The following is a 15,376-nucleotide window of genomic DNA, read 5'->3' on the forward strand; positions in this document are numbered from 1 at the left end:
AGATTTTTTGGAATGGGTGTGAATGCTGGAGTCTGCATCTTCACTCTGCAAGGTGGGAATATGTGAGTGGAAGTGACATGGTCAGGCAGTTGGTGAGCACTGAGCTTCTCTCCTCCAGGCTGAACAGTTCTATCTTAGTCTCTCCTCATATGAAAGATGCTCCAAAAGATGCTCCATTTGTCTTTTCGAGACATAGGAAATGTCCCTCAATTACTGCAGCCTGACAAAGACACTGGCTTTGCAATGAGATGGGCCTTTTCCTGTAGCTTATTTGGACACACTAACCGGTTAGTATGGTCAGCTGTCTGGATAAGAACCTGCGGAGTACAATCCAGCATTGTCCTCGTGACTTGGGTGACTCTCCAGACAGCAGACCGTATTCCCTCTCTGTCCCCTTGGTAGCGTTCACTCTGTGGCCTGTTACCATTACTCAGTGCAAGGATGTGCTGCAGGATGAGCTGGAGATGCTTTCAAAAATGCTGCTACTACATATTGGTTGAACGGATGTCCTGGAATGAAAGCAAAGACACCAGCACAGGGTTGGGGTCCCACATGGTAGTGATCAATATAGAAGCAAATCAGGTAAGTGGGAGTCTTCCCACAGGAGATCCTCAAATTAGCCAGGGTCTTCTCTCCTGAAGTCTCTGGTTGTGATCCTGGATTTTGCCCTGCTACCTCCTCAAAAGATCCTGAACTCAAACATCTCGTAGTCATCACAGCCAAGCCTGCCATCAACCTTTACATCCCAAATCAGTTTCCTCATTTGTAAGTGTGAGATCCAGTAGAGCATGTCTCCTCATCAGGTCCTCCATAACCTGTGTCAGGAAGTTACCACCAAGGCACTGCAGAAACCTCCCGGATTGCTTGTACTTGGCTGCTGAAAACCAAGCTTGGAAACTGCTGCACAAGCTGCTAAGCCTGCTGTCTGCCTCTGTCAGCTGCGCTCTCATGCATACCGCTGGGGCTCAGGACTGGGGAGCTGGTCTTCAGTCCTTCAAAGTGCAAAGCAAGCAGGCACATTGGGAAGAACTTCCCATGGGATTAAGTCTCTCTTCCTGTATTGGCACAACTGGTGGTGCTTCCTCTGTGTTTCCAGCCTTTCACTTTGTCAGTATTCCCTTCTAGACTGCTTGCCTTTATTTGGCTGTTGCAAATCATTCTGAATTCAACAAAACTGGAAAGCAGGAGTCCCCAGGGTATTCAAGTTGATGGAGAAACTGCCATCAACCCCGGAGAATGAGTTTAAATCCAACGAGTCCATGTCTGAATGTGAGCACACTTGCTGTTCTTTGTTAGCGCTTGGAACCCTCTCATGCATTCTCCATCCTACTTCAGGTGGCTGGTTACTTCCAAAACCAAGCACCTTCAGTGCTCCCAACATGTGGTTTGCTGTGTTTCCTCCTCTTTAAATAGAAGCTGCAACGGATTTCTTGTGTGGTATAATTTTGCAGAAATTCTGATGAAGTTTTATCTTCCAGCTTTCTGTTATTCAGCTTCTCAGATCCAGAGTACCTCTGAGGGAAGTTCCATTCTGTCTTCTTCTCCTTCAACCTTGAGTCCTGCAAGACACCCTGTAACTGCAATGTTTTCCTTAGTTCATGTCCCGTTGATCTTGCCTGTGTCCATGCTGTGCTTGTTGACCCTTGTCTATACTGCAAAGGTCTGTGAAAGTAGATTCAAGGTTCTCAGGTGTCTCTTCCAGGAGTGCACTTTTTATAAGCGAGTACCACTGTCTTCAGTGGTTCAGGGGCAGGAGTCCCTGGCAATTCTGCACGGCCAGGTGCAACCCTGTTGTTCCAGCACACTGATCTGACACATACATTTGTGAAGTGAAATAACCAAGTGTCACTAGTGAAGTTCTTCAAGGCTGGAGCAGGTAGAAAGCAGCTGAGAATCTTTACTTGCACAGCTGTGGGAAGACATACACGAAGGCTGAGGTCATCGATACATGCTCTCCCCAAGTGTGCTGCTGATGTTTATGAAGCAGGAAAGAGAAATGAGTTCCTGCCATTTTGGAAATATAGGATACTTGCAATGGTTCCAGAGCCTTCCACTGAGGAGGTAACCTCTCCCATCACTGGCCCCAGCTGCCTGGCACCAAGACTACTGAGGAGTTTCTGTGCAGGCCAGTGCAGAGTTTGGCTGCCATCACCACTTTGAGACTATTTATCCCAGAGTGGGACAGAGCTGTTAGTCACCTGAATGTTGTAAGGTCAGTTGTTGATTTGCTGAGAACAGTAGCTTGGCTTGTGATGCTGAAAAGAAAGTTTGCTGTCTCTCTGCTTCAGACCCTGTGCACACACTGAAGTGCTTTCATGGGAGGGTGCTTGCATAGACCTTCATCTTGTCAAATGGCCTGATAGCAACAACTGATAAAACAGGAATGTGAATATAAACAGCTGTGTGAATTGAATACCTGAAACTATCTGAGAGGCCATTTGCCCCAAACCCACTAGTGTCAAAGAGGAACATGACCATCAACTGGCTTTACAGTAACCAGGGAATTAGCAAAAGGATTTTGAGACACAGAAGAATCAGTCTGAAAGAAAAAGTTTAGAATAAGGAAGAACATTTTTAACAGAGAATTGAGAAGGAAGTGGCAGTCAAAATCTAATTTGACAGTTGCTCTGCAACTTTGCAACCTCTGTCTGTAACAGAGCACCTCCCTGTTGGATGCCGTGGATAGACAACATTCCTGGCAGTAAGGAGTGGAACACGTACAGACCCACAATTTGAGTGTGCGTACGTGACCTTGTGGTTTCTCACTGGCCTGTGGGTTAGCAGACTGCAGGAAGTGGCAGTGGCGCATGAACCTCCATGTTCAGCAAAGTGTGTGAGAGTAAGGGAACCTCTGGTTCCAGCAAAGGGGATGTGTTCTTGCCGTCCGCACTTCCTGTGGCAGGGGTGGGAGATGGGAGGTTGCACAAATAATCATGTGAATCTGTGTGTATGTGGGGGTTAGAGCTTTTGGGAATTATTTACTTAAAGATGTTCAGAAATTTGTAGCTGTTCATTAATATTTTGTGTCTGATATTGTGCTTTATCTGCTGGATTGCTAATACCGATCTTCAATATACAGGTCATGGTTTGTCAGTTAATCACATGGCATGAATAAATCACTAAACTGCTTAGATCAGTCCTGATTAGATTTAAATCGCATGACCTGAGCACATTTTCCTTCTAACTGTTTTGCACCCTCTGCGTTCTCCATACTGATCAGCTGAAGTTAGCTCCCTACCCATATCACAAAAGCAAGTATATTTTAGAGCAATAACAGATAAAATGCATTCGCATTTTGGGGCCTCTGTGGTGCAATTCTAGTCTGTTCTGCAGCATGACAGTTGGAATCTTTTAAAAATGTCACTTGAGAATCTCTCACTGTGTTGCGAATCCAGTAACTACTGACTTCTAGTAGCTAACAACCTTCTACAACAATACCAGCAAGCACATGTATGGATGATCTTTCCAACGCAACAGAGCTGTTGGATGGTTCGAGCCTGCCTGCAGTCTGTTGTGCACAAAAAAACCATCCTCAGAGGGTATTTTCTACACACACTTTAGGCTTGTCTTCATTTGTAACCAGCTTTGCGCCCTGCTCTTTTGAGTCTTCAACTGAGGTGTTTGTGCTATTGTGTTAGCTATCCCATTCCTTCCTCAGTGCATCTGTGTCTGCCTCTTCACAGAAGAAACTAGCTGAGGGAACATGGAAGAGCAAAGGCCATGTACCCGCCCTAGTCCATTCAGAGTACAACAAGATCCTTAGGGACACTTTATCCTGCAGAGTTTTGAATCCAGTCGCCTTAAGCAGTGCTAGAAGCACCATGAATGGCTGTGCCTTTTGCAGTTGTTACCAAGTAAAACTTCATGATCTGTAAGGCACGGGAATTCTGACACCATCTAGTGATCCCTTCTGACCTCCAGGTCTATAATGACAGGTCACATGCAATCCCTCCACTCAAAGTTCCATCGTCTTTTTCTGAGCAATTAATTAAAAACAGTGATGGCAAGTTCTTTGGGTTACTGAGCTCAGGCTTCATATGAGGACTTGTCCAGACCAAGTCACAGATGTGCTCTCCTGTCATTTTCTGACTCCCTTTTGCAGGTTGTTTTGAATGGGTATAGCTCTTTGCTAGCAAATACCAACAGTGTAGACATTTTCACAGACATATCCGGGAAGAACAAACACCAAAGAGGTAAAGCCAGTAGTATGTCCTGTGAAACGGACTATGTGCAAAAGGAGGTTGTCAGAGCTGGAATGATACTACTCTTCATCTGTTTTCATTTGTTTCTGTGATTTTCTGTGTTGCAATGAGCATCTTGTGAAATATCCTGGCAGAGAAATGAAGAAAACTCCCCCATCTCCATGTGAGAGAGACACAGAGCCAGGCCCTAGAGGGGACTCAGAACCCCTCTTTGCCTGCAGGGGAGGGAGGATCTCCTTTCTGCATCCCTTCAGCACTGGCTCCCCTCTGCCACCAGCCTTACCCCATGGGGACTCCTGCTGCCTCTCTCTGCTCAGTTCTGCACCTCATGGACATTGTGCTTTTTCCAGGAGTTCTTCTTCAACTGGGCGAAAGGAGTATTTACGAACACCTCTGAAACAAAATACTACATAGGCTTTACTTCTTATGAAAATGGGCAATGGCAGTGGGTGGATCAGACTCCATACAAGAAGGCAACCACATAGGTATTCCAGGGGAGTGAGGAAGGTCCTGTAATTCACAACCCTCAGTCCAAGTGACCAATACACTGTTTAAGGCAGGTATGTGTCAGAGGGACATTTTTGTTTCCACCTGCACTATAAGCCAGAAAACTTGACTAATTTTCTAGTCAAAACTATGACTTCCGATCTCTTCCCCTTTCTCTTCCACAACTGTTTGAGGTGACTTCACCCCTATTGTCATGCATTCCAATGCATTCTCAACAGAGGAACTTTCTTTTACAGGTTCTGGAAACCTGGGGAACCCAATTTACTCTTTGCAGAAAAATGTGCTGCAATTCACATCAAGGGAAACACAGACTCCAGCACTTAGAGTAACTGGAATAATGTCCTTTGCTTCACAAGTTGCTATCAAATTTGTGAACTGACGGTCAAATCTGTCTGAGGAAGGAAGCTCCACTTTGGATGAAGGACCTGAAGGAGCATCTTTGAGAAAGGGCGGCTCACGAAAGAGCTGATAAAGAGCTGGCTCAAGCTCACACAAATGCTTTACCTTGTGGTGTAGGATGAGCAAGCTTTCCACAGAATCCCAGCTCTGAATAACCTCAGTTCCCAGCCTGTGCCCATGCATCTTTTTCCAAGCTGGAGTTCAGTCCTGGATGAAATCACTCAGCATGATGTCAAGAACCTGCTGTGCCCCTTTTCACTCTCCTTCACAGATGGGTGCCCTGATCCTCCAGTACTTTCCTTGACTACTTGTCCAGTCAAGATCTCAATGATGTGTAAAAGTCCCTCTTTGTTTCATGAAAATATAGGGTCCTACAAATCACTGGAGCAGAAATTGAAAGAAGAGCATTCAGTGGAGTGTGCTTGACCCACCCCTGGAGGGAACAAGTGTTCGTTCATGGCTTATCTGTAATTTTTCCTTCTTCCTTTAGCATACTCTGTGTTGATAAGTTTAAAAAAATCCGTATCAATATATGTTAATTCTCCTCTCTGCATGAGTTTGTCTTCTGAGTGACGAGTCCCAGCCCTCTGTCAACCCAACTTCCCTGCATGGAGGTTTTAACTTTTCAGTGTGTTTGGCACCTGCAGGTGAGAATATCACTGTGAGTGTGCTGGAATGCCCAGGAGCAGGAACAACCCAGTGTTCATCTGCAAAGCATGTGAGAAAGGCTCTGAACACTCTTGGAGAATTACGTGTGAGGTAAGCAACAGAGCAGGCTGTGTAGAGGTGAATGCCGACAACTGTTTGCCCAGGATGTGGCAGAAAGGGGAGGGATTTTGGAGATCCTGCTGAGACATATGGCAGGATTAAGCACAGCAACGAAGGGGAGAGAAAGCAGTCAAATATAACATGAAGGATAAAAGCCTGAGTCTCCCCAGGAGAGGTTTCTAATGTGAAAAAAAGGGTAGAAGGCCCCTATCAGAGGCATCACTGCAAATCAGACACACGGAAGTCTTGAGCCAGTTCTCTGCTTCTCTCAAATTCCACAGACCTCTGTCTGTGTGTTCCTCCTCTTTCATCAGTGATATCCACACTCCTTGAAGAGCTGAGATTTTCCAGTCTGGGGCTAAAAATACACCCTGAAAAATCAGTTCTGGGTGATTTTTATTATTCACCAAAAATCTGAGCACAAATGTGTATCATTTCCACCAAAAGCAATGTATTTGACAGGTTTGTGGTTTAGCCATTGGACCAAGGTCTTTGCTTCCTGTTTTCTAAATTTGCTGGTATCTTTTCACAATAGAGGAAATCTTGTTGTCCTGCCCAACATGACCGCGAACAAATCTCCATGTGATGTGATACACCCAGGATACAGCTTTTTCTGCGTGCCCAGTATAGAGACTGTTAATTCTCCTCACTAGTGTGGGAGCTGCTCTGCTGCAGTCTTCTGTACAGGAGGAAGGCTGTATTCATGACCATACTGTAACGTGGAGTCTTGGTGGAGAAGAGTGATACTATGGTAGAGATAATGAATCATCAATGTGGAGTCTGTCCTGGAACTGCAGGTAACCACAAAGCCTTCCTTTCTGTCCTCCTGTAAAAGCAGGAGGAGGTGGGTGAAAATAGAGGGCTGGGATAGGTAACGGGCATCGTAGAGTGGCTTGCCCCGTATCAGCAGAAGGGGTTTAGGATAAGAGCTAGTCAAATACAAGTTAAGCACTCTGCTTCTAAACAACGTATTACTTAATCTTCTGTCTCTCTCTTGTCATGCTGAAGGATCTAAAACTTGAAAAATATCCCCTTGTTTTTCAGGTGGTTAGAAAGAATTTATTATGTCAATTGGTTGATGATGGGTATGTCCTTTGTAACTTAATCACAGTATATGTTAATTTAGCAGGTTTTCTTCACCAAGAGCTTCAAAGTGCCCGTTCTTCCTGTGGAAACAATCTTATGTGTGTCTGCATCTGCAAACACTGAGCTGGACAGTCACTCCTTTGGGTGACTATACAGTATTGCATAAAAGGGCTTGGAGGATTGAGCCAAAATATAGGTAGCTGAGAGAAAGAAGCTCTAAAGAGAGATGAAGGGGAGGAAGGTTACAGAAAGGGTGTTCCATGAAGGAGTGTTCCATCAAAGACAGGAGTAATAGAAGGCAATGAGGAAGATATGTTGAGGAGAAAGGAGGTGTGACAAGACAAAGAAAGAAGTGCAGTTTGGGAAGAGTACAGGCAGAACTTGTGATAAAAAGTGAAATAAAAGAGCAGCTTTAGGGTAGACCGTGTTGCCCTACTCTGTGAGTCTGACCTGCTGCTAATGTAGCAGGACATGGTTACAGCAGGACCTGGTTACAGCACCTGTGGTGTTCCCAGGTCTTTGGAACAAAGGTACCAGCAGGTTGTTGAGGTATAGAGCCACCTGGGTTATCCTGCCTCCAACTCTGGGCTGAGAAATTCCCACTCTTGCCTTGTGTTTTGTGTTTTTCAGCTCCGGCAGAAGATAGAAGCTGCTCCTGGCAGAACCCCTGGGTCTTCCTTGTTTCTGCCCTTGCCATCAAAACTGTCTTTCTGACCATCTGCATTGGTGAGTTCCGGGGTCTCTTAATTCCCCTGGGATGAAGAGAGCAGTTGACTGCCTTTTGTCAGATGGAAAAACAATATCCTAGTCTCTCTGCCAGCAGGCATATGCCCTTCACCAAAACAGCCTGTTCTCCTGCCCTCTCCCACCTCTGCCCTCTTGGGGACCAGGGTATGTTCCCTGCCAGGCCTTCCCACTGCTCCTCTCACTTTCTTACCTGTCTGAATAAAGCCAGATCCGGATGAAACCAGCCAGTTTCTTCCCTCCCACCAAGAGCTGAGAAGTCTCTTTGGTGTCAGAGGTCACCTGAATAGGTTCCCCGAAGGCTAATTGTTGGATGTTGGTTCTCCTGACCTGGTTTCTCTCCGAGTTCGCTGTGACAATGTTGCCAACATAGAGCCAGTGTGATCTCCTTGTAAATACTGGTACCAGGCTGTCCATATTTTAGCAGGGTGGGGGTAAATCCATCAAAATGCTCCAGCCCACACTGGCTGCCTGGACTGACCGAAAGGGAAATCCTTTACTAATTTGGTCTGTGATAACTCCTCTGTGTTTCTTAACTCCCTTGGGTGAGGCCTCAACACTCAACAGTTCTACTCCTTCTGGATAAAGGTAGAAGATGAAGAGAGAATGTATATTAATATTCCACCTTTATTAAGCTTATCCAATGACTTTTTTAAGCCTTTCCTAACCCCATCCTCAACGGATGTCTAAGCTGGTTTTGTCAGCTGGGAAAAATGAGTCTCTCAGCCAGCAGAGGTGAGAGGAGTTTATCCAATTCATGCCTGTTCAAAGAAGGCAGTGACCAGTAGTGGGAGAAACAGCCTGCTGTTTCTTATCTCCTGATTTGATACAGATTTCAGAGCTTGTCAACATAACAGAGTTTCTGTGGGGCTCTAAAACCAAAGGGGGAGGGTAGGACATGTTGCTCACGAATGAGGAGGAAAGGGTGGCAGCAGCACTTTCCTTCTTTTTCCCCTCTTCCCAGTTGTTTTCGTTCATGGAAGCTATGGCCAGTACAAGACTCTGCTCCAGAATGCTACAGAGTGGTGCCGCAACCACAGCGTATCTGCAGACAAAAGTGAGTGATGCTAAGAGCCTCATAAGAAACACTACGAACCTCACCAAAATTTACTCTGACATTAGTCAGCCCTTGAGGTTGGAATGTGACTGTCAGCCAGAGCCAGATTATTTTAAGGAAGGAAGCTGGAGAATTCAGGGAAAAAAGTTCTGCAGTGCACAATTTTTCTTAAGATGCTAAGAAAACAAGTTCTGCGCTAGTGGAAGAGGGTGGATTGGGCCAGACCACCCTACTCTTCCCCTCTCACTGACCCTCACACAACCCCTCAACTGCTAGTCCAGCTCACTAATCTAGCTGAAAGGGCTTCATCCTTTTGTAAGGGCTGGTTCAATCCAACTCCACTCCCTGTGCTAGTTCACTGAATGTTCACACAAGCACCATGGTCAGTATGAGGGACAGAGGCAGGAGTGGTAGGAGGATGTTGTCACGCAGTTTAGAGTGGTTGGAGAGCTGGGCTGCAATCACACAGGAAGTGATGGCAATGTCAAGTGCTAGAATTCCTGCAGTGCAAATTCCCAAACTCAGCTCATAGATCTGTTCTCACTTGTGCACTATATTCATAAGCAGGTTGCAGTTTGCACACAGCGTAACTCCTACATGTTGAATACATTTGGGCTAGCTGTTCAAACTTCCTTTACAGTTCATGATAAAAAGGTGTTTGCAGGTATAAAATAGGCATGGTCCACCTATTCTTATGGTGGACATCTATGGAAGGCCAGACAAGCTGTGTTCTACACATGGTCAATTTGCTGTTCCCTGTAAAAAAAACCTGCCTAGCTCCACAGGGCACAAGCATGTCCATGGAACAGCAGGCAGATTCTCCCAACCAACACACTTAAGAATCCAGAAGAAATTGTCCAGCATTGCTTAGTCATGTGGGAAAACTTTAGCTTTCATTGTGGAATTAAGAATGGAGTAGCTTTGCAGAGTACATGATGGCTATAGGCTGTTCTCTAGCAGTTCAATGAAAGATTAGGGTGGTGGCATAGAGACAGAGAGCTCCAAGTTCCTTAGACTGCTTGAACTTGATTTTGCATATTTTGTGATGGTCTATAATGCCACAGTCTCTCTTTCTACAAAGGTACATAATGGTGCACCTTGAGTGGATCTCATGTATTAGAGCCACCGGCAGGTTAACAGAAATTTTTCTAGCTGTTCCATTCACTGGAGTCTACTCCCTCTATTTGGTGCCAAGAATGGGATGTGAGATTCTGTGTTCTGAAGACAACTCTTGAAGAGCACAGGGTTATCTGGGTCCACATTGTAGTATGAATATAATGTGCTTGCATGCTGTGAGTGGGCCGGAGCATTGGCTTGACCAGGGCCTTGTCACTGCATGTGACTCCCTGAAGAATTCCTGACGGGCAAACTAAGACGACAGTTCCTATTTACTTTATTGGATGAATGTTTCACCTTTATATGTTCTATACAGAGATATATTCAGGGTATAATATATACAGCTCATAGATACAGAAATATAACCTCAAAGCATGTAGCCTCATGCTTTGAGAGAATATATCCATTTTTTAAAAAATCTGTCATGTGACTTTCTGGCCATAAGGCAGATCTCTAGGAAAACCTGGCTAGTGTAACGAATGGCTTGTGGTGACAGCAAGGCTGTTAGAGCAGTTTACTGTACCTGTCTGTCAGTCTGCAGGAGTCAAGACACAAAAACTTGGCCAACACTTTTCTGATGGAAGTGTTTCCAGAGAAAAGCAAGCCAACTACTTCCCATCTCACTTCCTCAGGAAGCATAAAGCAAAAACTTGTGTCCTTCACAAAACAGAGGTTGCATAGACATGGCAGAACAGATAGAGAAAGGGAAAAGCACTTTGGGTAGGGGCATTGTGACAGAAGCCTGACAGCTTTACTTGTAGAGCATAGAAGAAACCATTTACCTCTGTCCATATTCAAAGAGTGGTTCAACGCCCTCCCTAACACTGGGACCTTCCATTGAGTTCAGTGAGATGAAGGACAGCACATCTTGTTCAAAAGTAGGATTTTTTTCTCCCACAGAGGAGAGCTGGACATGATGCCCAAAGGGATGGAAAAGCTTTCAAGAAAGCTGCTATTATCTATCAGATGATATCATGGGCTGGGCTGCATCTATGCGCTACTTATCCAAACTACTGTTGATGCTTATCTTAGGAAGAGATAAACTGTTCCACCGAAATGCTGCTTTTTATTCACTAATTGTAAAGAGATTTGGACTGGCAGCTTGGCTGTAGATATCTACATGCTAAATGCCTGTGGTTGGGTGGAATTCAATCCCACCCTCTCTGGCGTGTCCTCAGTGTGATGTCCTTCCAGCAGTCCTTCTGCTCTCTGACATGAAAGATTGTCTCTTTCTGCCTGGGAAGGCAGACATACCACTTGTTCAGGCCAGTTTTCTCAGGCCCTTGGACCAAGGATACACTCACCCCACATCTTTATCTCCACAGCACTCAAGGAGGCATGTCAGCTGGTCTATGCTGGGACAGACTCTGCTGACAAACCGCAGGCTGGCTACAGCCACCAAGCACTGCTTGGGTGGGTCACAGGCTTCTCTAGCTTTGTTGGACAGGCAATCCTGCCTAAATCTTGTCAGTCAGTGGATGAAGTAGTCCTTGTGGGCAGCTATGGGATGCTGGGAGAAGAAATGCCTGCTCCCTTCACAGAGAGAAGGGCAGTTACCACTTGTGAAATGGAAATAGCCTGAGGAGAGGTAATGATGAGACAGTATTGTTGGGGACATGGGGAAAAAAAGAATGAAGCCCAAAGATGGTGTGTGGGGGCCAGCAGGAAGAGGTAATTCGCTGCTTTTCCTCTCCCTTTCCAGTCATGACACCCTTCACCCATATCACTGACCAGCCCACAAGCCTACAGCAGAAATTTATGGAGTGGTGGTGCATTTCAGCAGTGCCGCAAGACAAAGGTCAGTAGTGATGGCAGGGGTGCAAGAGGTCTTTGGGACAGGGACAACGAATGCTGGGGTCTGCTCTGACAGCAACCATTAGTGGGACCAGACTCTGGAGAGGTAGACTCAAGAGAAGAAAGTGGGGAGAAACCGGATTTCTTGCTAACAGTTTAGGGGGAGGAGAAAGCCATGTTAATAATGTCCTGGAGGGCAGGGTGGCTGTGAACAATGGCAAAACAGAAAGGGACAGCATACAGCAGCACAGGGAAGGTTAACAATAGAGCAATAATAAAAGTACAGCTCTAGTCAGGAAAAGAAGCAATATTCCCTGTTCCCTGGGGCTAAAGGCCTAAAGGAGACTATGAAAGAAGTCAAAGCAGATCACGAAAACAACTTTGCATTTGTCAAGTCAAGACCTGAGATCACGTTACAAGGATTACCGTGGATTTGTGTACAAAAACCTCACTGGTCACACCCCAAAGCAATTGGAAGAAATATTTGTATTATCCTTGTTTATTCAAGCCCTTTCTGTCAGGAGAAGTGATCTAAGGACAACATAAGCATTGTCCCTGGAGAACAGGGATCCCTGCACTCACCATCTCTTTTGTAATTAGCATTCATATCTGTGATCTCTCACTGCACAGGGCGAGGGTGGATGTGCTGCCCAAGGGGATGGAAACGCTTTCAAGGAAGCTGCTATTATCTGTCGGATGATATGATGGGCTGGGCTGAGAGTAAGCAGAACTGCACTGAGATGGGCTCCCACCTGGTGGTGATCAACAGCGAAGCAGAGCAGGTAGGTACAGCACTGAGAGAGGGGCACAGCAGGCAGAGACACAGAGCCAGGCCCTAGAGGGGACTCAGAACCCCTCTTTGCCTGCAGGGGAGGGAGGATCTCCTTTCTGCATCCCTTCAGCACTGGCTCCCCTTTGCCACCAGCCTTACCCCATGGGGACTCCTGCTGCCTCCCTCTGCCCAGTCCTTCACCTTGTGGACATTGAGCTCTCCCTGATTTCCAGGATTTCCTCACTAAGGATCTAAAACAGTCTTCAAAAGGAAAGAATTACTACATCGGTCTGAGTGCACAGAAAGTGGGCCAGTGGCAGTGGGTGGACCAGACTCCACTTAATGAGACAGCAGCGTGAGTATCTCCAGATGGAGAGTATTTGATGCAGCTCCTGGTAGTTCAAGAGAATATGTGAGCATGTCTGTTGGTGCATGAGAGAGAGGCGAGACAAATCCCTGTGAGAGGACAATGATGGAGCAGGAGAGGGCTGTGTAGTACAGCAGGTTCCCATGGCCCCATCCATCTGGGTTAGTGGTTGTTAGTTCACTACTTGTGATGTGGCCATCAGTGTTGTAGAAACAGATGAACCTGCATCTCACCAGCAGGAAGAACCCTTCAGAGATGACCAGCTTTGCCTGACCTCTATACTGCCCTCACCATGCACATGTGCACAGGCATGGCCAGAGCTGTGATGCTGTGTAAGAGATGGAGCACAGGAAGAGATCACCAGGGCTGTCCTCACTCCATCTCCTGGAGGACAAACTTGTCCTGGAGGCAGACACATGCCTCTGCTTAGTGTGAAGTGCATGGGGTGAGCGGTGGTGAGCATATCGCCCTACCAGGACGGAAGAGGTCACTGTTGTGTTGGCTGTAGGAAGAAGGCAGGTTTCCACATAAGCCTGGTGCCAGTGGGGTAGCAGAACAGGAGGAATGGTACTGCTTCTGTTCATGCATCATCATCTGGAATTTTTCTGTCTCCTCTCCAAGCCTTGCATCCTGCTGTGGACTTTTTCAGCAGTGCTCTGTGGGGCACAGTGGGGAGTAACATGTCTGTCTCTATCTCAGGTTCTGGAGGACAAATGAACCAAGTAATGTGGATGCTGAGATGTGCGTTGTAATCCATGCGATTCCAGTAATAGACAACTGGAATGATGTCCTATGCGAGAGACATTATCGAATTTGTGAAGCTGCAGCAGTAACTGTGTGATGGAGTGACCCTCATGCTGAGTAAAACCGAGGGATGAACAGTGAGCTGGGAAGAGCTCAGGGCTGTGTTGGGAGGGATTTGGGGCCCTGGATCCTGTATCTTCACTATGCTGGATGGGACATGTGAGCAGAAGTGATATTACCCTGTGTCCAGCACCCTCAGTGCACGTATCAGCTCAAGGAACACATGAAGGCTCAGGGTCATCAACGCAGGTCCTGGGTTTCTGTGTCCTCTTCCCTCTGAGTCAGTCAGGCAGCCACTGGCTGAAAAGAGCTTGACTTCTCCAGGAGGAAGAAAGAGGAATGGAAGACATGTTCCGAGCTGTGATTTACTTTGTCTTCTTGAGCAGAGGTGTCTGCTTTTTCTTGGGACACAAAGAGAATGTTCTCTAGTTGCATTGGTTTTGCTGAATAAATACAGATTTCCTATACAACATTCGACCAATGAAAAAGTCTTTGTGTGCTCTTTTTCTCTCTCTCTCTTTCCCTCTCTAAGCTGCAGGTGTTTTGTATAAGCAGGATCAAAAGATGTTGCTGTGCCAGGACAGAGCCTTATGCAACTAGTGCAGTACACATTGTGTCCACTCAGTAAGAGGAAACCCCTCAGAGACAATCTGGCTATGCAGTCCCATTGCACACAGCCAAAGATCTGCAGGGGACTGGGCAGAGGAAGGCAGCTCTAGGGGTGCAAATGACTATTTGTTTCCATGGCGGAAATTCTTGCCCAGGAGAGTAACAAGAACTTGTGTCAGGAGTCTGACCTGCGCATGGTTGACTAAATATGAGGAGAATCCTCTCTCTGTGTCTCAAAGAGAGGGGAGAATTCGTACCAGAGACAAGGTGACCAGGAGATTTGCCTTCCTAAATCAATTAATGGGAGTAGTTCTGTGAAGAACAGTGGGTGGTGGCAGGAACTGTTGAATCCCATAGCTCGGCAGAGGCAAGGCTGCTGCAGCTCCGTGTCCCCAGCTCCAACTGGTATGTACAATATGTACATACCCAGATACATACAGAAGAAAAAGAATATGTACACATAAGCAGCTACACAGGTCAACGCAGATAGAAAGCACTGACATAAAAACAAGTTCATGTTGTAACCCACTGGAAGGCAGAAGTACACCTGAGCTGGCACAATGTTCCACATGAATGAGAGCCGTTGTCTTCAAATTTCTGAAGCTGCAGCATCAACTGTCTGATGGAGGAAACCTCACCATGAGTAAAACTGAGAGACCAGCAGTGACCTGACAAGAACACAGAAGATTTTTTGGAATGGGTGTGAATGCTGGAGTCTGCATCTTCACTCTGCAAGGTGAGAATATGTGAGTGGAAGTGACATGGTCAGGCAGTTGGTGAGCACTGAGCTTCTCTCCTCCAGGCTGAACAGTTCTATCTTAGCCTCTCCTCATATGAAAGATGCTCCAAAAGATGCTCCATTTGTCTTTTCGAGACATAGGAAATGTCCCTCAATTACTGCAGCCTGACAAAGACACTGGCTTTGCAATGAGATGGGCCTTTTCCTGTAGCTTATTTGGACACACTAACTGGTTAGTATGGTCAGCTGTCTGGATAAGAACCTGCGGAGTACAATCCAGCATTGTCCTCGTGACTTGGGTGACTCTCCAGACAGCAGACCGTATTCCCTCTCTGTCCCCTTGGTAGTGTTCACTCTGTGGCCTGTTACCATTACTCAGTGCAAGGATGTGCTGCAGGATGAGCTGGAGATG

General features: G+C 46.3%; 1 protein-coding gene across 1 annotated transcript; it reads left to right on the forward strand.

Annotated features, from left to right (window-relative positions):
• The first annotated feature begins 6,636 nt into the window (after positions 1 to 6,636).
• LOC135999744 (C-type lectin domain family 6 member A-like) lies at positions 6,637 to 14,040 on the forward strand. The gene is made up of 6 exons (XM_065653308.1): positions 6,637 to 6,673; positions 7,593 to 7,688; positions 11,582 to 11,677; positions 12,304 to 12,455; positions 12,679 to 12,800; positions 13,512 to 14,040. The coding sequence occupies exons 1-6, from the start codon at positions 6,637 to 6,639 to the stop codon at positions 13,651 to 13,653; spliced, it is 645 nt and encodes a 214-aa protein (XP_065509380.1). The 3' UTR covers positions 13,654 to 14,040.
• The last annotated feature ends 1,336 nt before the right edge of the window (positions 14,041 to 15,376 follow it).

The sequence above is a fragment of the Caloenas nicobarica genome, chromosome 1, assembly GCF_036013445.1.
Source record: "Caloenas nicobarica isolate bCalNic1 chromosome 1, bCalNic1.hap1, whole genome shotgun sequence".
In the NCBI taxonomy this organism is placed as follows: Eukaryota; Metazoa; Chordata; class Aves; order Columbiformes; family Columbidae; genus Caloenas; species Caloenas nicobarica.

What these genes read in the sequence shown, in the direction of transcription:
- LOC135999744 (XM_065653308.1), top strand. Translation starts at nt 6,637, where the DNA reads ATGAATCATCAATGTGGAGTCTGTCCTGGAACTGCAG. An exon ending in AGTCTGTCCTGGAACTGCAG is followed by an intron (nt 6,674 to 7,592) that starts GTAACCACAAAG and finishes TGTGTTTTTCAG; the next exon opens with CTCCGGCAGAAGATAGAAGC. An exon ending in AGCAGTGCCGCAAGACAAAG is followed by an intron (nt 11,678 to 12,303) that starts GTCAGTAGTGAT and finishes CTCACTGCACAG; the next exon opens with GGCGAGGGTGGATGTGCTGC.